This window comes from Haliotis rubra, unplaced genomic scaffold, assembly GCF_003918875.1.
Source record: "Haliotis rubra isolate DU_JTF1 unplaced genomic scaffold, ASM391887v1 Scf565, whole genome shotgun sequence".
Classification (NCBI taxonomy): Eukaryota; Metazoa; Mollusca; class Gastropoda; order Lepetellida; family Haliotidae; genus Haliotis; species Haliotis rubra.
The window spans coordinates 362,989-387,628 of NW_025767263.1; the positions used below are offsets into that span (position 1 = coordinate 362,989).

The following is a 24,640-nucleotide window of genomic DNA, read 5'->3' on the forward strand; positions in this document are numbered from 1 at the left end:
ACTTTGTATACTGTATTAGATTTTCTAAAATTCCTTTCACTGACATTTGCTGCAGGCTAGGGACTGTATATCGGCTTTTGAGTAGGCCTAGTAAAGCTATGAATACTGGTGACATTTCTTAACATTAGCACCAAAATTGGACTGCAGACCAAAGTACAACTAGATTCTTAAAAGTCCCCTTCACGTGTGTGTTTCTCGAATCAAGTTGGTTGTATGACTTCAAACCACCGTAAATTGTCCACAAGAACTGATTCACACAGCAGGTGTTTCAGCTCACGTTGTAAATTTGAATTTATTTCCAGCAATCTGGTTATTTAGAGGGAAAGCTTCGAGTAGCTGGAGGCAGGCCCGGATACATCACAGGAACTCAGAACAGACATGTCACAGTAAACGAGGGCACACAACCACCTCGTAGCACAAGCTGCATTTGAGCGTTCGTTTCTTGTTTGTGACTTATTCAATAAACATTGATCTATTTTCTAAATTTTCTATCCTCAATAATAATTTTGGTCCAAACTGACTTTGTTGTTTAACTTCTTTGAGAGGTATATTAGAAGTTGTATAGAGGAAAGAAAACCAAGTTCTATGGATAGTCACCTCGTTTATTGCAATGAGTGTGATGCTTTGGTGTAGATACTAACACCTTTATCAAGCATGGTGTAGATACTAACACCTTTATCAAGCATGGTGTAGATACTAACACCTTTATCAAGCATGGTGTAGATACTAACACCTTTATCAAGCATGGTGTAGATACTAACACCTTTATCAAGCATGGTGTAGATACTAACACCTTTATCCTTTATCAAGCATGGTGTAGATACTAACACCTTTATCAAGCATGGTGTAGATACTAACACCTTTATCAAGCATGGTGTAGATACTAACACCTTTATCAAGCATGGTGTAGATACTAACACCTTTATCAAGCATGGTGTAGATACTAACACCTTCATCAAGCATGGTGTAGATACTAACACCTTTATCAAGCATGGTGTAGATACTAACACCTTTATCAAGCATGGTGTAGATACTAACACCTTGTATCAACAGCATGGTGTAGATACTAACACCTTCATCAAGCATGGTGTAGATACTAACACCTGTGTAGATATTAACACCTTTATCAAGCATGGTGTAGATACTAACACCTTTATCAAGCATGGTGTAGATACTAACACCTTTATCAAGCATGGTGTAGATACTAACACCTTTATCAAGCATGGTGTAGATACTAACACCTTTATCAAGCATGGTGTAGATACTAACACCTTTATCAAGCATGCATGGTGTAGAGATACTAACACCTTTATCAAGCATGGTGTAGATACTAACACCTTCGCAAGCATGGTGTAGATACTAACACCTTTATCAAGCATGGTGTAGATACTAACACCTTTATCGCATGGTGTAGATATGGTTTATCAAGCATAGATACTAAACACCTTTATCAAGCATGGTGTGTAGATACCTTTTACACCTTCATCAAGCATGGTGTAGATACTAACACCTTTATCAAGCATGGTGTAGATACTAACACCTTTATCAAGCATGGTGTAGATACTAACACCTTTATCAAGCATGGTGTAGATACTAACACCTTTATCAAGCATGGTGTAGATACTAACACCTTTATCAAGCATGGTGTAGATACTAACACCTTTATCAAGCATGGTGTAGATACTAACACCTTTATCAAACTATGTAGATAAACTAACACTTTATCAAGCATGGTGTAGATAATGCTAACACCTTTATCAAGCATGGTAGATACTAACACCTTTATCAAGCATGGTGTAGATACTAACACCTTCATCAAGCATGGTGTAGATACTAACACCTTTATCAAGCATGGTGTAGATACTAACACCTTTATCAAGCATGGTGTAGATACTAACACCTTTATGCAACACATGGTGTAGATACTAACACCTTTATCAATGGTGCATGGTGTAGATACTAACACCTTTATCAAGCATGGTTTATCAAGCCTTTATCAAGTGTGTAGATACTAACACCTTTATCAAGCATGGTGTAGATACTAACACCTTTATCAAGCATGGTGTAGATACTAACACCTTTATCAAGCATGGTGTAGATACTAACACCTTTATCAAGCATGGTGTAGATACTAACACCTTTATCAAGCATGGTGTAGATACTAACACCTTTATCAAGCATGGTGTAGATATTAACACCTTTATCAAGCATGGTGTAGATACTAACACCTTTATCAAGCATGGTGTAGATACTAACACCTTTATCAAGCATGGTGTAGATATTAACACCTTTATCAAGCATGGTGTAGATACTAACACCTTTATCAAGCATGGTGTAGATATTAACACCTTTATCAAGCATGATGTAGATACTAACACCTTCGTCAAGCATGGTGTAGATATTAACACCTTTATCAAGCATGGTGTAGATATTAACACCTTTATCAAGCATGGTGTAGATACTAACACCTTTATCAAGCATGGTGTAGATACTAACACCTTTATCAAGCATGCCGAAGATACTAACACCTTTATCAAGCAACTTGCTGGATAAACACCACATTCATTGCAAAAAAGAAGTTGACAGTTCATAAAACTTGGTTTTCCTTTGCTGTTTAACACCACAAAAATCCAATTGATTCCGGTATGACAACCAATCCACCAAGGTATTTATTCTAACATCTTTTGGTATGACACTGCCAGGGTTCAAACTACAGACCTTCCACTCTCTGGGCAAACACTCTATCCACTAGGCCACTGTGCATATGTTATTCTCATCACATAACCTATGTAACATTCATAAACACAAGTTTGTGGGATAATACTCAGTATTTTGAGTCTAAACTCATGTTAATATTGTCTTAACATTGAATATACTATCTCAAATAAACACATGTTATTCTTGCCATATACCTTATGTAACATTGATAAAACCCCAACTTGTGAGATAATACTTAGTATTTCATTCACATCCTGTCTAAACTCAAGTTAGAGTGAGTGAGTTTAGTTTTACGCCACACTCAGCAATATTCCAGCTATATGGCAGCGGTCTGTAAATAATCGAGTCTGGACCACACAATCCAGTGATCAACAGCATGAGCATCGATCAGCGCAATTGGGAACCGATGAACAGTGTGTCAACCAAGTCAGCGAGCCTGACCAACCGATCACGCTAGTCTCCTCTTACGAGAAGCATGGGTTAATGAAGATCACTATTCTAACCCGGACCTTCACGGGTAAACTCATGTTAGTATTGTCTTAACATTGAATATACTATTTCCAATGAACATAAACAAATATTAAGTCAAAATACTGACAACAAGAATTCAGAAATAAACTCAACCTACCATCTTATCTTCCTTATTGTCCACGAACCAGTCTGAAAGATTCGGAAAAGTACGGCCAATCTATCCATAATGAAATATCCATACCTGTAGCCATGGTCACTGACCTTCAATGACCCCACAGATACAGATAGCGCTAACTGGCATGGTTACTGGCACTGGCACTGGCTTACAGGCGGCAGACGGTTTCAAATGAACTGTCATATTCCAGAGTAGATTCAACAGGGATCATCTTATAACAATTTACAAATAAAGCTAAGAATATTCTTCCCAAACTGGCAATTTGAAAAATGACATTCTTCATTTTGAGACGGACCCTTGTGGTTGTTGCAGAGGGCTAGCTATGGTAATGGAACGTTAATATGGTATTGTTTTAAATGATCTACTTAAATACAGATAATGTCAGAAAACACTGGTAAATTATGTAGGGAGTCTGCATGGCATAACCAGGAGAGTGTAAGGGACGGGGGATTTATTGGGTGGAGGTGATGGAGACTGTGAGATTGGTCTTCAGACTATCACACTTTTCTGCCTCCACCCCACCCCCTTTCTTGTTTTATGTAACACTTCATGATGGCTTCAGCTAAAGCATTTACATTTTCTTTATACAAAGCTTTCTAAAGGATGGAGTGGAAGAAAGCTGTCTACTTCACATCTATCATATACAGGTCATGGGAAGATGGGGACTGGAGAGGTCATAGGAAGATATGGACTGGATAGGATTTTATGGAAAGATCAGGGTTGGACAGGTCATGGGAAGATCAGGGTTGGACAGGTCATGGGAAGATCATGACTGGACAGGTCATGGGAAGATGGGGGCTAGACAGGTCATGCATGGGAAGATCACGACTGGACAGGTCATGGGAAGATCAAGGTTGGACAGGTCATGCATGGGAAGCTCAGGGTGAGACAGGTCATGGGAAGCGCAGGGCTAGACAGGTCATGGGAAGATCAGGGCTAGACAGGTCATGGGAAGATCAGGGCTAGACAGGTCATGGGAAGCTCAGGGTTGGACAGGTCATGGGAAGATCAGGACTGGACAGCTTGCCATGCAGCTGGAATGTCTCAAGGTTTTCCATATAGTTGAGTTGAAACAAGTTCTCAATCATAATGAATTGAGGTATGTCAGCAACAGATCTTTCGCAATTTATGAAGAGTAACTTAACCTGCTAATTGATGATTTGAGGATACATCACAAACCAGCTGGATACAGATAAAACACACCCTAAGTAACAATACCTTCAACATGGGCCAGCCAACATCACTGAAGCAAACAGGAACTAAGCTTTTAACAAATATCTGTCATTGTGAAGCAACACAACTAGTGATAAAAGTTTAACATAAATTTTATAACACGAAATGCCCATCCCTGCAATAGTACACGCAGCATAGTTGTCTCCTATACATCCTTATGATAGTGATATACAACATGCACAATGCAATATAATAACAATCTAGGAAAAGAGTGAACAGAGCAAGAATGAAAACGTGACGTCACGAGAGTGTGACGTCACCGGTGTAATAGTACACGTTGGCGCTTCACATGACAACTATGAAGCAAACATTGCGCAAACAATAATCTGAGTACCTCAACAGAGAATCTAACACTCGATTCCTTTAATATGAAACATAAATCATCACGAAAAATACAAGTTTCCAATGCAGCTGCTTCTTGAGGAGTTACTAACTTTTATCCATGAGTGTCGATGCATATGCAATGAAAAACACTTGTGTGAGATTCTATTCATCATCCAAAATCCTTCTTCAAACTGTTTCAGCGTTGTACCTAATGTCTCTACACCCAGATATCCAGTACCTGAGAGATCAGTGATGTTATTTCATTGTGATGTCATGGTAACAGATGATATCACTACAATCTGCAAAGCATTGGGATAACGTTTTATGTAAGTCAGTTTCGGATGATAAAATATTTCCTGTTCTGAACAGAGAACTTCACAAAGTGATCAAACTTGATAATTCCAATCAACAACATTAAGGCAACAGTATCTTCGGAAATCAGAAAACCAACATTATTGAAGCAAAAACTGTACAAAACCAGAAAACACAAAATAGCTTACCTCTCATTCGGACAACCCCACAAAAATATCCACCTTGATAATTTCCATGAAAACGGAAGGAATTCCCGCAAATGAAAAAAAGCTCCTTTACTCACCATACTGTATGAGTATATCTCCGTCTTCTGCACGGGACCAAACCGACTATAATCCAATTTCTTTACAAGCCCTGATCAAGATAGACTGGGGTTAGGTTATAATTGGATTTGTTTGGGGAACCTAGTGATTGTAAGATCAGTAATCACTCACAAGGAGCCAGCCTCAACACACTACTAGTGGCAACACAGCGATCCACCGTTTTCTTCTACTCGCAAAATGCATTGTAATTTAATTCTTAATTTACATGTACAGCTCCCACATGGGAGCTCATTTCAAGAGACTGAGAGGCGCTTTGTCTTAGGTGTTCGCTGCTCGCTGGAATAAAAATACCTGCAATAACTAGAGTTATTTATTTTCGGCTATTTTTAATTCACAAATGCTGTTACCTTTTAAAGTTGATCTGAAAAATCTGCATGAATTCTTATTGAAATTAATTGTTGTTTTTTTACATTCAGTTCAAATTTAAATTTGAAAAATATTCAAATTAAATCAGAAAATCATTCTTTTTCTCTACAATTATGACACAATTAAATTAGAAAACATGATGTATTTGTGTTTGGCTATGAATACAATAAAAAACAGAGAGCTTAAGCTCAAACTGATTTCTCTGTGTCTATGTGAGGATGATTAGAGTGCTACAGTTTCATGTGCAGAGTTGTGTACCTTAGGTAAGGCAGGATCCTATGACAGTAGGATCGAATGCCAGCAAATGAAGTCATTTGTATCCATGGTTCCACCAAATTTGAAAAGTCTACATCCTACTCCACTTTAGGTTTTGGTTTTCCTTTCAGTTAATTAATGACACATCTATCCAATCACATGATTAAAAAAATATTCAATGACGAATATCAAAAATGAAATTACTCCTTCACTCGAGGCAAAGGTCCATGATATTTTCAAGACAGAAACTAACATATCATTTTTTCATCAGTACTGATACTTGTGTTTAGAGGCAGTAATTTACTGGGGTCTTTTTTATTGTTGTTTCATTCCATTCCAAGACTTCTTTGAGTGGCATTTTAGAAGTTGGAGTGAGTGAGTATGGTTTTATGCCGCTTTTAGCAATGTTCCAGCAATATCACGGCGGGGGACATCAGAAATAGGCTTCACACAATGTGCTCATGTGGGGAATCGAACCCGGGTCTTCAGCGTGACGAGTGAACGCCTTAACCACTTGGCTACCCAACCGCCCCTTTTAGAAGTTGGAAGTAAGATAGAACAAGTATATATGGATGACAACTTCTTTTATTCTAGAGCACGACGTTTCGGTTGTCAAGTGAGAATTCTGTACAAGCTGTTGCGAGGCTGGAGAAGTCCGAGAACCTATTGGTAGCCATTTTGCCGACTACGTAGACTGTCCAAACGAGCATCTCCGCAAAACTTTGAAAACTTGAAAATGATACAAGAACCTGTTTTGAAACGTCATGCTCTAGAATAAAAGAAGTTGTCGTCCATATATACTTGTTCTATCATTCCATTCCTGCCTGAAAGTAATCATGTCCGCATAAGATATACTACTGATAGAAGGAGCGAACAACAATCCCAACAACAACAACAACAGTCGGTATACAATGGCAAGTCATGAAGTGTGACCCCCAAGCCATTTAAATCTTGAGGTTAAAAGCAAAAGTGGTTATTAAGATGGTATGATTTATTTTTTCAAAGGAATGTTTTGATTAACAATACAATTTGAGATGTACATGTACCACCAATCCGATTAAAATCTTTCAGTCTTACTGCATCAAGATCTGACAACTACTGAACAGCACAGGATACATCAAGCAAACACTGTCTGACATTGACCATCCAAATTGACAATCTAAATTAACGATTCCACTTAAATTCTTTTGGTACCTTATTTAGAATTGGAAACATCAGTCTCAAGAGAGCTGAACCCAAACTAAGTACAGAATATTATGTCCCTGGATAGTGTGTACAAGACCTAACATTAGTGAGTGAGTGAGTGAGCGAGTTTGGTTTTATGCCAGTCTGTGACTAGCAGAAGCAAAGCCTTACAGATATACACATTACATTCATAGTTTTGTCTTTCTTGTTTGGTGCTTCCATCACCATTCAACAAAATTCCAGCTAAATGACGACGACCAGATTTAACTAAGTCAGGTGGGTGGGTGGGTGAGTTTAGTTTTACCCAGCTTTTAGCAATATTCCAGGAATATCACGCAGGGGTGGAAATACCTTTAAAATTGCTAGTGTACTCCGGTACAGTGGCACATGTAAAATCACTTGCCCTGGTAATTTTTCCACTATACAGTCCGTTTTCTTGTTGATTTTTTAAAATAAACAACATAATTAATATTGGAAAGTCAACTGGACACCAGTACAGTGTGATGTAAAAATTTGCTTGCCCGACAGAAAAAAACACTGGACTCGGGCGTCGGGCAATGGGTTATTTCAAGCCCTGATCATGGTGGGGGGACACCAGAAATGGGCTTCACACATTGTACCCATGTGGGGACCTAACATTAAAGAGAGTCAGTAATATATTTGTAACAGATGGTGTCAGTCTGATTTTCCATTGCCATTTGTTCCATGTATGCTGTTCCAGGTGTATGTGGCATGTGTGTGAGGTAGACAATCCAGTGATTGATATCCAGTGGTTGGTTGGTGTTTAACGCCACACTCTGCACTCAGTAATATTCCAGCTATATGGCGGCGGTCTGTAAATAATCAAGTCTGGACCAGACAATCCAGTGACCAACAACATGATCATCGATCTGCGTAATTGGGATGTGATGACATGTGTCAACCAAGTCAACGATCCCGACCACCCAATACCATTAGTCGTCTCTTACGACAAGCATGGGTTACTGAAAACCAATTCTAATCCGGATCTACTTGAATAATGAATGATCCATGAACCGAAGTTCAAACAAGTGTTTGCCACTGATATGGCAATGTCCCCCGCCGCTAAAGAATGGAATATCTATCTCAGTTGATATCTGAGGGACCAATTGTAACCTTGGACCAATTCTATCTGAACTGAAGGACCAGTTGTGACCTGGGACCAATTCTAACCAAGAATTCCCAAGGGGCTAAGCTGATTATTGTTAGGTCTTGATGCAGAGAGGTAAAAGATCTGATTTGAATGAGATCATGTACTGACATGCTTGACAAGGATGTTTTCCCATGCATTGCATCCTGTAGCAAAACTATCCAGATCTGAAACATGACTCTAAAACATTATCAGCAATTTTCATAATCAAACTCCAATGTCTTCTTTGAAGCTCCAGCGACTCTGACATTCAAGGAAACATCAAACAACGCCATGCATTGGTTAGAAAGGAGAAAAAAATGATAATCAGACTCACCATGGTAACAAAGACCGAATATAACGAACAGTAATTACACAACAGCTTTCTGTCACAGAACACAACAATCAAAGACTGGCATAGAAACCATCAAAACCATTAAAAAGTCAACACAAACAAATCACCCATCATTCCTTCTGATAAAAACACATGATGAGGAATATTAACTCGAATCAAGACAAAGTCCATTCATGAATCAAAACCGTAACACAGTCAATCAGAACTTAAATCAGAAGCTTCTTTGCAAACAGGTGCTTCTCTGCCTCGGCACAAACTTTAAAACAATATCAAAGTCATCATCACTCAACAAAAGTGTCAGCTTCAATAGGTCCTGGTGTTCTTCAGTTTTTATTCCATGGTATTGCATCTGTGGAATCCTGAAGGTTTTCAGGCTAAATGGGCTGACCCAATATTGGTATGGTGAGCAGACTTGGCCAAATTTGGTTTCATCCTAAATGTTTATCCAGTCAGTAATACAAGGCATACAATTATTACAGAGATGCAAACCCTAATTTAGCCCAATCACTATTTTGGCCAAACATTGATGCCAAAATTAGTATTTTTCGGCCAAAATTAGTATGACCTTTTCCAATGAATTTTCATATTTAATAAAATAATATATAGATATTCTAAGAACTTGTTATTAACATTGTACTCACCTAAATCAGTGGTAAGTGTCCACATATAGCTTGTACTGAATAAAATGTGGTTGACATTTATTGTGTATGGTACGTATGCTATTTGATAATTCAATTTAATGTATTTTTGGAAAAATTTATATATTTTTACTGCTATCGTAGTTCTTCTTTGATTGGCTATCGTAGTTGCGTATTTTGTGTTGTTTTTTCATAATGAATTAATGAATACAATAAACTCATCTTGGCATCTCTGTTAATTGCCAAATTTACGAACAGTTTAATTCATGTTTTCATGCCAGGCTCCACCAAATTCCAAAAGGTCAGCCCCCCTGATTCACCCACAGATCTTTGGTGCATCATTTCATGAATTGTTCTTGTAGCCAGGTGGAATGACTGTTGGATGTTCTCCATGCTGAGATGCTGCCTGACTACAGACACCTTCACCGGTCCTCTAGGATTCCTCTGGCGGTTCCAGCTTGACCTGGGAGGATGTCAACTGATGGCTGGATAGCTGTTACAATTGAAGGAATGATTGAGAGACACGGAACTAAATGACTCCATTTAAACCAAACAAACCAAGATAATGACATAACTTGCAGTAGTGGTAAGACCACAAATTTGAAACTGAAAACGGAATGAACTATGAGCTAACATAGCTGGAGGAGTGGCTCATCCTGCAGGCTAAGATGCCACAACTGACTGTCCAGAGTTGCATCCCTTAGGTGTGCCAGGAATCTATGACCATGGTTCAAATCCATGATTAACCCGATAATGTTCCTAAGGTTGACAGCACAAAACCAGTGTTTTGGTTTTACTGTAATACATTCTTCACGATGGACTGCCAAACTGAGGTCAAACACCAGGATGTACCTGTCGTGTTAGTAGGACAGGATGTGCTAACCGTTTTTGTAAATACAGTGGAAACCTGATAAGTAAAATTTCCAGGGACTCGCCAAAATTGTTTACTTATCAGGTATTTTACTTATCCAAACTTATAAAAACCTGCAAATGACAACCATATGCATGTATATGTATGCATATGTAACAATGAACAACTTATCAGGGCTGGCCTCCAGTTGGCAGTGTATTGTCATCTGCTTGACGCCAACGAGCTGTAAAAGGCTGTTTTTTTTACTGGAGACTGACATGACTGCACCTCATGTCGGATTATGTGGTGATCGCTAATTTAGTTATCCAGTCTCTTTTGTTAAGTAATTTACTTCCATGGACCGTGAGAAAACGTTAAGTTAAGCGGTATTGTTTACTTATCCGAGTTTAGTTAACCGGACTCTAATAGTGATAATTAATGAAGAAAGTTGCCGGGACCAAAGAAAAGTGTTTACTTTTCAGGTCTGTTTAGTTAAGCGGTCTTTACTTAGGCGGTTTCCACTGTACCTGTGGTCACAGTGACTCTTAGTGATCCATTCAGATCATTTTCATGGCTATTTTTTCTTAACACTCTAAGTAGAGTCTGTTTTGGTGTATATTCAATACTCACTCACTCAATCACTCACTCACTCCGCTCCACTCCACCCAACCCACCCATCCCTCCCACCTGCTTGTCGTAAGAGGCGACTAACGGGACCGGGTGGTCAGGCTCGCTGGCTTGGTTGACACATGTCATCGGTTCCCAATTACGCAGATCGATGCTCATGCTGTTGATCACTTGATTGTCTGGTACAGACTCGATTATTTACAGACCGCCACTATATAGCTGGAATATTGCCGAGTGCAGCGTAGAACTAAACTCACTCACTCACTCTGACAAACCCAGGGTCATAATCATCACCGATTTGAGCACCTGGTTACAGGATCCTGGTGCGTTTTATAGGCACAATGTGGTTTCAAGGACTTCTGAAGCTCTGAATTCTAAGATGAACTGCTCAACTGCATCCTTGGATGTTTAACGCCAGCCAGCAATGTTCCAACTAAGACAGCGGCCTGTAAATAACACTCCAGTCATTTATCTTTTTATCACTGGACCACACTGTCGGAATACGGTCACACAAGCAGGTCAGAGTGACCTACCCATCCACTCAGTCACCTCATAAGACCAGCATGGGTTACTGAGGACCTATTCTAGCCCAGAATCTCCTCGCAGTAGTTAACACCTCATTATGCGTAACTAACCAAGGGTAATAATTATTCAAATGAAGCCGCAAATGTAAATTAGAAAATAGAACAGCTTTTAAAAATCAAATCAATATGCAATCAAAATTAATATCCTCGAAATAGAACATTTCACACCTAGAGCTTAAACATTCGTCTAAACTAGAAAGAGCAAACATGTCAGGTTTCGAAAACTCCAATATCTCTGACAAAGGTTTTGCAGCATCATCAACTATGTAATTTCCCAATATTTTATGCATCACATGTTCATTGAGATTTACAAATCAATTTCCCTCCACAAAGTGAGACCACAATCAACGTTACGGTTTTCATCGGCAGAAGACAGTAATTTAGATGAGTAAAAAGTCAACGTAACACAATCTACAGTCTCAAACTGCAGGATGATGAAGGAGCGTTGATATCAGTGTCACGTCAAACACATTAAAACCCTGATGTTCTACCATGGTGTGAACAGACTCAGCGATGCAGGAGAAGGGATGTATTGCCAAATGCTACACTTTAAATGGTTCCAGCCATTAAATGGCAAGTGGCTTAACTGCACTTGGCAATTTCAAAGCTTTGTTAACATGAATAGATTAGATGCAGCAAGGAATGAAACATATCTGCCACAGCTCTCAGGACCGAAAGAAATGAGTCGAATCTATACCACAGTTCCTGTATGTTTGCAAAACAAAACGTAAATAAATAAATAAATAAATAAATAAATAAATAAATAAATAAATAAATAAATAAATAAATAAATAAATAAATAAATAAATAAATAAATAAATATTGACTCACTCACATACTTCAGTACTCTTTCAATTCACTGACTGTTCTTTTGGCATGACATATCAAGTCAAAGGCTCACTTGAACAGACCTGTCTTAATAAAAGTTGACATATTTTTTTAATTCTTTGATTCCTGGTGGCAGATGTTGAGTGAGTGAATTAATTGGTTTTAAGGACAGTTTGACTGACTGACTGACTGACTGAGTTTGGTTTTACGCCACTTTTAGCAATATTCCAGCAACATCACGGAGGGGAACACCAGAAATGGGCTTCACACAATGTACCCATGTGGGGATTCAACCAGGGTCTTCGGCGTGACGAGCCAACACTTTAACCACTAGGCTACCCCACCGCCCCAAGGCCAGTTTGAACAGTATTTAAATTAGATCACACCATGCCAGCTTGATGTGGGATAAAAGCCAAACTGATGCATGTCTCAGTTTCACGCTGGTGAGACCAACAAACAAGGGTATGGTGCAGACAAACCAGGAAACAAACCCATGATCAGAGGATCCAGGCATCCCCAGGGGACACAACTATGTATAGCAAACTGCAGCACCTCAGACAAATGATCTACTATGGGCCTCCAGCATGTGGAAATCACCTGTCACCATGTGCTTTGGCACATGACATTGGCAGCTGATATTGTTATTTTTAATTGGAGTATGAAGGCTTGTAGTCTACTATCAGTTCCTGCAAATGTGCAGGATCTAAGCCATGTGGAGGCCAAGCCACACAGCCCAAGGAAAACAGTGAGGATTATAGATCTTACTCTTTTTTGCACCTGAATATGTTTGTTTCCATAGTGGCTTTCATATATAAAATACTGCTGATAAACCTGAACATACAGTAATATCAATAGAGTGAGTGAGAGTGAGTGAGTGAGTGATTGGTGAGTCAAAGTGAACAGGACATTCGGTGGTCCTGTAGTTTCAGTGGTGTCTGTCTGACCCATTGAAAATTCCAGCCCAGAGAATAAAATTAAGCACACAGGATTTAACATTTCTTATAATGATTGAAATTCAACAAACATAAAATATAAACAGCAATATCATGTGGGGATGTCACAATGACAACTTCAGTCAAAGTACCCATGTGGGAAATATAACCCGAGTCTTCACTGGGGCTGGTGAGCAAACGCTTTAACCACTAGGCTACCCCACCACCCCACAATATCAATAGAAGAACAACATATCATAAAGGCTTTTATCCACAATTGTCAAATTACATATTTGAGTTAGGGAGTATGGTTTTAGGGTGGCTTTGTTAGCAATATTCCAGCAATATCATGAAAAGAGGTACCAGAAATGGGCTCCACACATTGTGACCATGTGTGGTATGGAACCTGGGTCTTGGATGCTTTAACCACTAGCCTCCTGCACTGCCCAGGAAAGTTAATATACACTGAGGGAAAAAATAAGGGATCACATGAAAGCACAAGTGTTCCTTTACTTGTTTCCAGGTTTCTTCATAAGCGTTGTATCTGGAAACAAATAAAAGAACACTTGTGCTTTCATGTGATCCCTTATTTTTTTCCCTCAGTATATTTACCATAAACATTAATGGACATGTTCTTAGGATAACTGAGTGAAGCCCATTTCTGGTGTCCCCCGCCGTGATATTGCTGGAATATTGCATAAAACCAAACTCAGTCAGTCAGTCTTAGGATAACAACCGGTCTTGCACATATTTTCAGTCTCATCTTCTCTAGCAGACCAAAACAGGTCTCTATCACACTCCACCTTCCAGACACAAGCTCCGATAAATTAACAGTTGATGAGTTTCTCCCAACAACGCACAAAACCTCTGATAAAAATCTTGCAAAGTTTTATAATAATTCAACCCTATAAATGATCCCATCAGATTCCATTTTACACAAACTTTTACTCTGCCTATTAACGATGAGAAGAATGAGCATAGGCGTTATGGGTAAAACACAATTTGGCATTTATCCAATGGTCTTCACGAGCCAAAAACATCAATCCCTTAGCAAGCACTACACATGTGAAGTTATTAACAGGCCAGCTCACACGTCTACAAGGGGATGATAAACCGACAGCTAGGGGTCATCTGCCAACAACTTGTTTGATCATGCCTGCGTGGTTGCTGAGGAAGAGGGAGCTGCTATGACGTTACGTACGTTATCAACCAGGACTCCCTGAGCGTAACTCTCGTGGAAGCAGAGTCTGTCTCCCAGTGGGACTCCTCCAGCCGTGGTTCTGCATCTTACTGGGATTACAAGACACTGTGCACTCACAGAACGTAGAAACTTTACAAGTGATTAAAGTATTAGGGTCAGGTCGGAGAAGAATGTAACAAAAACATTTGTCTGTCTTCTTTATTTGTAGGGGCGGTGGGGTAGTCTACTGGTTAAAGCGTTTGCTCGTTACGCTTAAGACCCGGGTTTGATTCCCCACATGAGTACAATGTGTGAAGCCCATTTCTGGTGTTCCATGCCGTGGTATTTGCTGGAATATTGCTAAAAGTGGAGTAAAACTAAACAAACTCACTCACTCTTTCTTTGTATATAGCTTCGTGTAATATTCAGCATTATTACTCACCCATTGAAGATATCACTGTTCAATAATTCTACAATGTTATTACACATTGTGTAATAACATCGTGTGATGTCGTACGTATGACGCCAAAGTGGTTTACAGTTATGACGTCACAATGTTAATACCTCTGTCACAATAGTATTAGACCTTGCTTGACTCGCCTTGCTTGAATTCTCAGGAAAAAGGTACTTTGCTCGATATTATTTTGCTAATGTTGGGTGAGTAATCCTGCAAATCCTTAGATAGATGCACACACCCTACACCCTATCTTGCCTGGGCAAATCTATGTTCCACGCTGACAATTTGTATACAGCTAACACCCTTGTGTGATATCCCTACTACCTCATCACAGTGATAAAATCCCATCCATCAACTAAGTCAGTGATTTTAGGTACTGGCCCAAAGATTGAGTCTAGTAAAAATCTGTCCTGGATGCTTTAGAGTGAGTGAGTGAGTTTAGTTTTACGCCGCATTACCGATGACATGTGTCAACCAAGTCAGCTAGCCTGACCATCTGATCCCGTTAGTCGCCTCATACGACAAGCATGGGTTACTGAAGGCTCATTCCCGGACCTTCATGGGTAAGATGCTTTAGACAAATAGCAGTGAAAATGATATGAATAGACACCAGGTGTCCATGAACACAGGAAGCATGTCCTGTATGCTGCCTGAATCTACACATAAGACAAAAAAATATGAAATAGGCAAATATTGACCGTAATCAGGGTATGAAACTCGCAAAAATTTCACACAGACCACAGGGCTGTTGAGACCCGACTGTCGGGCAGGTGAATCTGAGAATCTGGCAGTCCGTGTTGAAAATAACCCGTCCCTGGGCGGTCGGACAGGCAGGTATTTCGAACACTGCTGTAATTAATGACAGGACTCAAGGTTTGGCACAGACTGCCCCTATATTCAACCATCCACACTCAAATCCAAGGTGTCCTTCTGGAAGCCCCTATCCCTTCAAAACTTTCCTATTCAAGGATCATGTTTCTAAGCCATCAGTACACCTTTAAACTCAGACAGACACTGTGCCTGTGTGTTAAATCTCCAGTGACAAGTACAATAACACTGTGCGTGTGTGCGTTCACAACCTGCACAGCCTGCCAATAGAGTTAACAGAAATATCCACTTGGTAGTTGAATTTCACTTTTTCCCCATCAGTAGAAACGCGGGAAAGTGGAAACTGGTGTCTCTGTTGACAATAAAGGCTTCATGGTTTGTTTTGTGCTGTGTGCAAAGGTATTACAAGTATCCACAGCCGATTTACATTACACAACAGCAGCTGGAACCGTGTCTCGGGACGTGCGGAGGGAAATTCAAGTATTTGCTAAGTGTGGTATAAATACCACCAGTGCAGACAGGAGGCAGGAAAATGCAATCTTTTTCAGAATAAATCAATTAAATTAATGTAGACATATTCCCCCGACAGACTTGATGGCGAGATGGCAATACTCAGCATTATTTTTAATTTCGTTTACATAACTACCAATCTCTATCATTTTGGAGTATTTTCGGAACGGACATTTGAAGTCTTATTAAGGGATGCATGACTTATGTGAAAACTGCTTGTTTTCGAGTTGGACTAACAACGTTTGTTTGTCAGTCTGTGACTAGCAGAAGCAAAGCCTTACAGATATACACATTACATTCATAGTTTTGTCTTTCTTGTTTGGTGCTTCCATCACCATTCAACAAAATTCCAGTTAAATGACGACGACCAGATTTAACTAAGTCAGGTAGGTGGGTGGGTGAGTTTAGTTTTACGCAGCTTTTAGCAATATTCCAGCAATATTACGGCAGGGGACACCAGAAATGGGTTTCACACATTGTACCCATGTGGGGATTCAAACCCAGGTCTTCGGCATAGCGAGCAAACGCTTTAACCACTAGGCTATCACACTGCCCTTAACTTTGAATAGCATAACAATATTATCCTGAGTGAGAATTGTTATCTTGACACGTCAGATAACCCTATAATTTCCTGAGATGAAACATTTGACATGTGGGGAAATCGAACTGGGGTCTTCAGCATGACAAGCGAATGCTTTAACCACTAGGCTACCCCACCGCCCCAACCAAGTCAGGACAAGGTGAAACAGAGACTGGTTTCAGTTCACCCAAACTGGATCCGATGTCTCACAGCTTGTCCTTCAATCCATCAATCCAGCATAGGCTGCTTGAGGTCTGTTCTAACCCTGAAGAGCCGTGAAGGTCCGGGTTAGAATTCACCTTCAGTAACCAATGTGTCGTAAGAGGCGACTAACAGGATCGGATGGTCAGGCTCGCTGCCTTAGTTGACACATATCATCGGTTCCCAATTGCGGAGGTCAATGCTCATGCCGTTGATCACTGGATTGTGTGGTCCAGACTCGATTATTTACAGACTGCCGCCATATAGCTGGAATATTGCTGAGTGCAGCGTAAAACTAAACTCACTCACTCTAACCAAACATGGGGTGAACTTGCAAACTTTCAATCTAATCCAATAAAAATCAGCTTTCCAAGTTTCAATCCCCTTCACATTTTAATGCAAGTGAAACCTGTATCCGTCCGTGCAAACAATCCCGAAACATCACAAATCCATTAGATGCATTAGTCCGAACACACAGACATGGAGACCGGCCTAACAATGGACTTACCAAAACAAATAATGTGGCCTGCATGGAACCAGCCCAGACTACACTCAGCATGACTAACCCTACTCACAGTCTGTCTGCTGTGCCGACTCGGCAATATTACAGCCATAGGTCGGCAGTAAATAACCCTGAGTCCGGATGAGCCAATCCAGTGATTGACATCATGAGCAACGACCATGCAATTAAGATTCGATGACATGCGCCAACCGACTCCGCAAGCCTGTCCATCCAATTCTGTTAGTCACCTTATATAACAACATGAGTTGCTGAAGACCAATTCTACTCTTGTTTGTTTTCTTCGCAGGAACGAATGCAGACATAACCCCATGGAACAGTACATAACTTAGTGAATGTTGTTCGATGAGTCAGCAACATTTTGGCCAAATAAGGCAGGGTGTAAACCTTCAAGTCTTAGCCTGGCACACCTGTGTCTAAACACATGAACAACCGACGGTGACTAGTGATCATCCCCTAGGTAAGCAACAAGCTGAACTACCCAGCAAGTGAGTGAGTGAGGGAGTATGGTTTTACGCCGCTTTTAGCAATATTGCAGCAATATCACGGTGGGGGACACATTGTACCCATGTGGGGAATCAAACCCAGACCCTCAGCCAGACGATCAAACACTTTAACCACTAGGCTACCCCTCCCCCTCACACACACACACACACACACCCACACACACACCACACCCACACACACACACACACACAACAAGTCCTCTTTAGACAGGTCACCCGTGAAGGTCCGGGTTAGAATGAACCTTCAGTAACCCATTCTTGTCGTAAGATGTGACTAACGGGATCGGGTGGTCAGGCTCGCTGGCTTGGTTGACACATGTCATCACATCCAATTACGCAGATCGATGCAGTGCGGTGTAAAACTAAACTCACTCACTTAGACAGGTCATGTCTTTGTTGCATTATGTCCTAGTCAACAATATGCCACCCATACAAAGCAGCCTGAAGTAGTATAGCCTGGACCAGAAGATCAAGTGATTCATACTGAGAACAATGTTCCAGACATTAGACAAGACGATATGGTTTCCCGAGGTGTTTACACATGAAAATACTATAAAGATAAAGAAATCAACGAAAAATTGAAATTGTAAATACATCAGGTCACATGGAAAAATGAGTATAAATCTGTTCACATGGAACAATTACTGAAAATGCATCAGATCACATGGAACAATGACTGAATATAAATCAGGTCACATGGAACAATAACTGAGTAAACTCATGTCACATGGAACAATAACTGAGTAAACTCAGGTCACATGGAACAATAACTGAGTAAACTCAGGTCACATGGAACAATGACTGAATATAAATCAGGTCACATGGAACAATGACTGAGTATTAATCAGGTCACATGGAACAATGACTGAATATAAATCAGGTCACATGGAACAATGACTGAATGTAAATCAGGTCACATGGAACAATGACTGAATAAACAGGTCACATGGAACAATAACTGAGTAAACTCAGGTCACATGGAACAATAACTGAGTAAACTCAGGTCACATGGAACAATAACTGAGTAAACTCAGGTCACATGGAACAATGACTGAATATAAATCAGGTCACATGGAACAATGGGTATAAATCAGGTCACACAGAACAATGGGTATAAATCAGGTCACATGAAACAATAACTGAGTAAACTCAGGTCACATGGAACAATGACTAAATATAAATCAGGTCACATGGAACAATGACTGAATATAAATCAGGTCAAGTGAAACAAGATGAGTATAAATCAGGTCACACAGAACAATGGGTATAAATCAGGTCACATGGAACAATGTGACTAAGTATAAATGAGATTTTTTGGACAGTCACTGAATATAAATCAGGTCTATTAGAAAATGACTTGATATAAACCAGGTCTCGAAAAAGAAATCAGGTCACTGACGATATCAGCAAACCTCCCAAACGACAGCACAGCAACACATTCCACAGCAAACCACAGCAAACCACAGCACACCAGTTACAGGCTATATCATTCCTGCACCCAATATCAACAGGTACGCATGTTGACCCTGCACCATTAGAAAAGAATGTCAAGCCAATCTGTATATATCCTATATGTACATGCCACAAGATTTAGGAACTTGCATAGCCCATATTAAACTTCATATGACATCTCATAATATCATAAATCAATACTCTGAGTTATCTTTCCATTAAAACAGTTATCTCCCCCTGTCACAGTCCTACCTTGACCTCCTGAACTTCCTTCCTGGCCTTGAAGCCCTTGAAGCCTGCCTGGATCTTGATGGCCGCCTTCTCCACGTCGGGGTCATTGAGGTCGATATCCACCTCCTCCTCCTCCTCAGCTTTCACCTCCTGTGAGGCTAGACGCTCATTAGCTGCCTCTTGACGCCTCTCAAACTCCTCAGGGTCTCTGAAATGTACAGAGAGTGGGTTGGGTTAAATACTGCCTTGAATAGTTTAGATGTGGGTCTCCGGTATTTACCACCGGTGAAACCCATTAGCACAGGGTTGGTGCCAACAAACCAAGAATCATAATGCTGTCAAACTGGATTTGTGTTGTGTTTGAGGAATCAGTACACTGTTAATACAAAACCCCATGACAATGAGTCCGTGAAGATCGGGGATCGGATGGTCAGGCTTGCCGACTTGGTTGACACATGTCATCATATCCCAATTGTGTAGATCGCTACTCATGCTGTTGATCACTGGATTCTGTGGTCCAGACTCAATTATTCAGGTCTCGATTTAGAGCCTTGTTACTTGCACTGGTGCAACCCAATACTACAAAGTGCAACCTAGTTATTAGTCTAACTTGCACCAGGTGCAAGTCAATTTTGAGACTTCAGCTGGAAAACAGAATGATGAGGAACTGACTTGGAAGAGTGACTCTGATGACTGTATGAGCAGTGACTGAAGGACTTACTGTTCATGAAATTTTAGGAAGTAAGATAAGTAATCTTATCAGTCCAGGATTCCTTTTGTTATAATGTTCTAAACTATCATTACCAAAACTCAAGCATCATATTTTATACAAGATTTTATATTGAGCAGCAGGTGCAACCTGTTTTTATCTGGTGCAACAAGGTTTCTACCTAAGGTTGCACTGGGTGCAAGTAGGTATCATTTCTTTGAATCGAGCCCTGTTATTTACAAACCACTGCCATATAGCTGCCAAACAGCTGGCATACTGCCGAGTGTGGTGTTAAACAACAAACAAACATGGCAATGAGAAAATCAATTTGTTGTGACTTCACTCTGATCCTGAGGATTCTCATCACTGTGGAAACTGAAACCTTGATGCCGAAAAACACTTTCATTGCTAATGAAGTTGCACATGACAAAGCAACATTATTTAGAAAGATAATCTGTTGATTATCTTACAAAACAACCTGACCACTCAACATGAACTTAATGAAGGAAGTAGTTTAAAGTTTTCTATTTCCTGCAGTGGCACAGTGGTAGGGCTGGGACGGGTAACTCGGATACCCGAGACGGTTGGGTAACGAGTTGGACCCAGGTACCCGTCTCAATACCCTGACCCGTAATTATCATGTAACCAATAAATTAAACAATGTTAGATGTTATTCTTTCATGACTAAAAGACTGTATTGTCTTTGCAGATTTAGACATAATTACAGTCACTTCTTTTGAATATAATACATGGTTAAGATATTAAAAAAACTTGAAATTTTAGCCTCCGAGCTGAAGAATATATTGCCATTTCTTACAAAATTGATGTCAGAAAATAACATCACGGGTATCCAGGTAGGGTAATAGGGGGTGGAGTACCCGGGTAGAAAATTAGGACCCGTCCCAGCCCTACACAGTGGGTCATTATCAGTTTCATCTGCTTCATCTTATGTAATAAACTTCCTCATGCTAACATTACAGTTTCCTCCTGAAAGTACACCTACATCGGCATGGGCTTGTTGCTCTACGAGACACTCAGGTACAGGACGGTGGCCTGTGGAAGCTGAAACCCTGATGTTGGGACCTTGAAAAACACATTCACTGCTAATGAAGTTGCCCATGACACAGTCTGTCTCACAGTCCCTGAACCACAATATTTTCCCTACTGTGTAGCCCTCCCTGCTAAAGCCCAAGATGGAGCAAGTCTAAATTTCTGAATCTCCAATCTCACTGGGGCGCCTTTTCAATTAAAATGCGATTATTTGTTACTATCAAAATTACATATATTCCGTGTCTGAATCTCCCACCTCACTGGGGCTCCTTTTCAAATTAAATGTGATTAGTTGTTACTTTCAAAATTATATATATTCAGGGACTAAGCGTTTGTCTACCAATGACATAGCATCATCATTTAGAAAGATTATTTGTTGATTCGGATGTTTGGTAGGACAACTGGGTGTGGTGCTGATATTCCTTAGATCGTAATCATGGTGACTTAGCTATAAGCTTAGAGTCATCAGTTACAGAGGCTGTACAGTCATCACTCCACTGATCATGCTGACTTGTGTAAAGCAATATAAGTTGTTCACTGGTCTCGAGGGGAACATGGGTTGATGTACCCTCTATGTTTGTTTATGTTTCCTGAGCCCGAAGGGCAAGGGTACATCAACCCATGGGCCCTGAGGGACCAGTGAACAACGTATGTATCTTACCGAACACCTTTATTGGACTGTTTCGGTATCAGATCACAGTATGGAGTACCAGACGACAAGACGACAAGAAAAACAGATTTAGAGTTATGTCCCTTCCATTGATTTTCATTCGCAAAACATCGGTAATTTCGGTACATCATACGTGATTCAGTGTGATTCAAGATAAAGAATTATTACTACAAAGTACCAAATGAGTTCGGCATTCCCAGCGGAGTACATAGAAAATGTTACTTGCTTGTAAGCGGGGTACATTAATAATAATAGAAGAGCGCTCAGCCAATCAGAAACGACATTTATGTGTGAGACAAGATAATGATAAATGTTGGGGTTACATTATTTGTAGCCCCTAGAACCAGGCTTTGTGGGTTGGTTGGTTGGTTGTTGTTTAAGCTGCACTCATAAACTTGTAACATATGGTGTCAGGCTGATTTTCTGGTTCCATTTGTTCCATTTATGCTGTTCCAGATGTATGCTGCATGTGTGTGAGTCAGACAATCCAGTGATCAACTGCATGAGCATTGATCTAAAGAATTTGGATACAATGACTTGTGTCAACCAAGTACAATGACTTGTGTCAACCAAGTCAGCCTGACCACCCGATTCCTACAGTTGCCAATCTTCACAACAGGAATGCTTTGTGAGACATATCTTAGGTGTGGTACTCACTTGGACTCTAGCACCTTCTGTCTGTCCATGTAACCACGGACACCAGACTGTATGACAGTGGCGGCCTCCTCTTCCCGCATTCCCTGCACCTCTTCCTTGGCTGCATGTTGGCGGTAGTTGGTCTGGATGGTGAGGGCCGCATCCTGCTGCTGGGGGTTGGCTGGGTCCACGGAAGGGTTCTGGGGAAGGGAGAACAATTGTGATTAGATGTTTGATTGGCATTTTAGAAGATGCTATTTAATGAACATAGAGATTTTTTCTGGGTTACATCTTCTTTTTATTCTTGGGTACAACGTTTCAGGGCTTGTTCTGAAGATGTAACCCAGAATAAATCTCTATGTTCAACAATTGTGATGTACTCAAGAAGTTTTATCCTGCACTTTGTGTCAATACTGTAAGGTGTTATCCTGTACTTTGTGTCAATACTGTAGGGTGTTATCCTGTACTTTGTGTCAATACTGTAGGGTGTTATCCCACACTTTGTGTCAATACTGTAAGGTGTTATCCTACACTTTGTAATACTGTAGGGTGTTATCCTGTACTTTGTGTCAATACTGTAGGGTGTTATCCCACACTTTGTGTCAATACTGTAAGGTGTTATCCTACACTTTGTAATACTGTAGGGTGTTATCCTGTACTTTGTGTCAATACTGTAGGGTGTTATCCCACACTTTGTGTCAATACTGTAAGGTGTTATCCTACACTTTGTAATACTGTAGGGTGTTATCCTGTACTTTGTGTCAATACTGTAGGGTGTTACCCAACACTTTGTGTCAATACTGTAAGGTGTTATCCTACACTTTGTAATGTGTAGGATGTTATCCTGTACTTTGTGTCAATACTGTAGGGTGTTATCCTGTACTTTGTGTCAATACTGTAGGGTGTTATTCCACACTTTGTGTCAATACTATTGGGTGTTGACCTACAATTTGCGACAATACTATAGGGTGTTACTCACACTTTGTGTCAATACTATAGGGTGTTATCCCACACTTTGTGTCAATACTATAGGGTGTTATCCAACACTTTGTGTCAATACTATAGGGTGTTATCCCACACTTTGTGTCAATACTATAGGGTGTTATCCCACACTTAGTGCCAGTACTATTGGGTGTTATCCCACACTTTCAGTCAACACTATACTGGTGTTATCACACACTTTCAGTCAATACTACAGGAGTGTTATCGCACACTTTCAGTCAATACTACAGGGGTGTTATCACACACTTTCAGTCAACAGTTCCCTGGTGTTATCACACATTTTCAGTCAGTACTACAGGGGTGTTATCACACACCATGCTATAGGGATGGTATTGTACAAAATGTGTCAGTACTATAGGCGTGTCATAATACACTTTGTGTTAATGCAAAACGGGTGTTATCACATATTTTTTTGTCAGTACTAAAGGGGTGTTATCATACACTTTGTGTCAATGCAAAACGGGTGTTATCACATATTTTGGTGTCAGTACTAAAGGGGTGTTATCTTACACTTTGTGTCAATGCAAAACGGGTGTTATCACATATATTTTTTGTCAGTACTAAAGGCGTGTCATAATACACTTTGTGTTAATGCAAAACGGGTGTTATCACATATTTTATGTCAGTACTAAAGGGTTGTTATCATACACTTTGTGTCAATGCTTAACAGGTGTTATCACATATTTTTGAGTCAGTATTATAGGGCTGTTATCATACAATTTTTGCCATTGCTGTTCACCATATGGTATTTTTAAAGTGTGCATTATCTTGGCATTAAATACATT

General features: G+C 40.1%; 1 protein-coding gene and 1 long non-coding RNA gene across 10 annotated transcripts in view; both read right to left on the minus strand.

The window, feature by feature from the left end:
• The window catches only part of LOC124254125 (triadin-like), a 310,850-nt gene that overhangs the window by 35,868 nt on the left and 250,342 nt on the right, over window positions 1-24,640 (minus strand). For all 9 annotated transcript variants that reach the window (XM_046688007.1, XM_046688005.1, XM_046688003.1 and 6 more), the window contains 2 exons: window positions 22,875-23,053; window positions 19,810-19,996 (listed from right to left, as the gene is read on the minus strand). In XM_046688007.1, the coding sequence (XP_046543963.1) occupies window positions 19,810-19,996; window positions 22,875-23,053 (366 nt within the window). The remainder of the gene's footprint in view (window positions 1-19,809; window positions 19,997-22,874; window positions 23,054-24,640) is intronic.
• LOC124254129 lies at window positions 479-15,881 on the minus strand. Its single transcript, XR_006892397.1, has 3 exons — window positions 15,716-15,881; window positions 15,261-15,263; window positions 479-488 (listed from the first exon to the last, which is right to left on the minus strand). It is a non-coding gene; the product is annotated as an uncharacterized LOC124254129 (long non-coding RNA).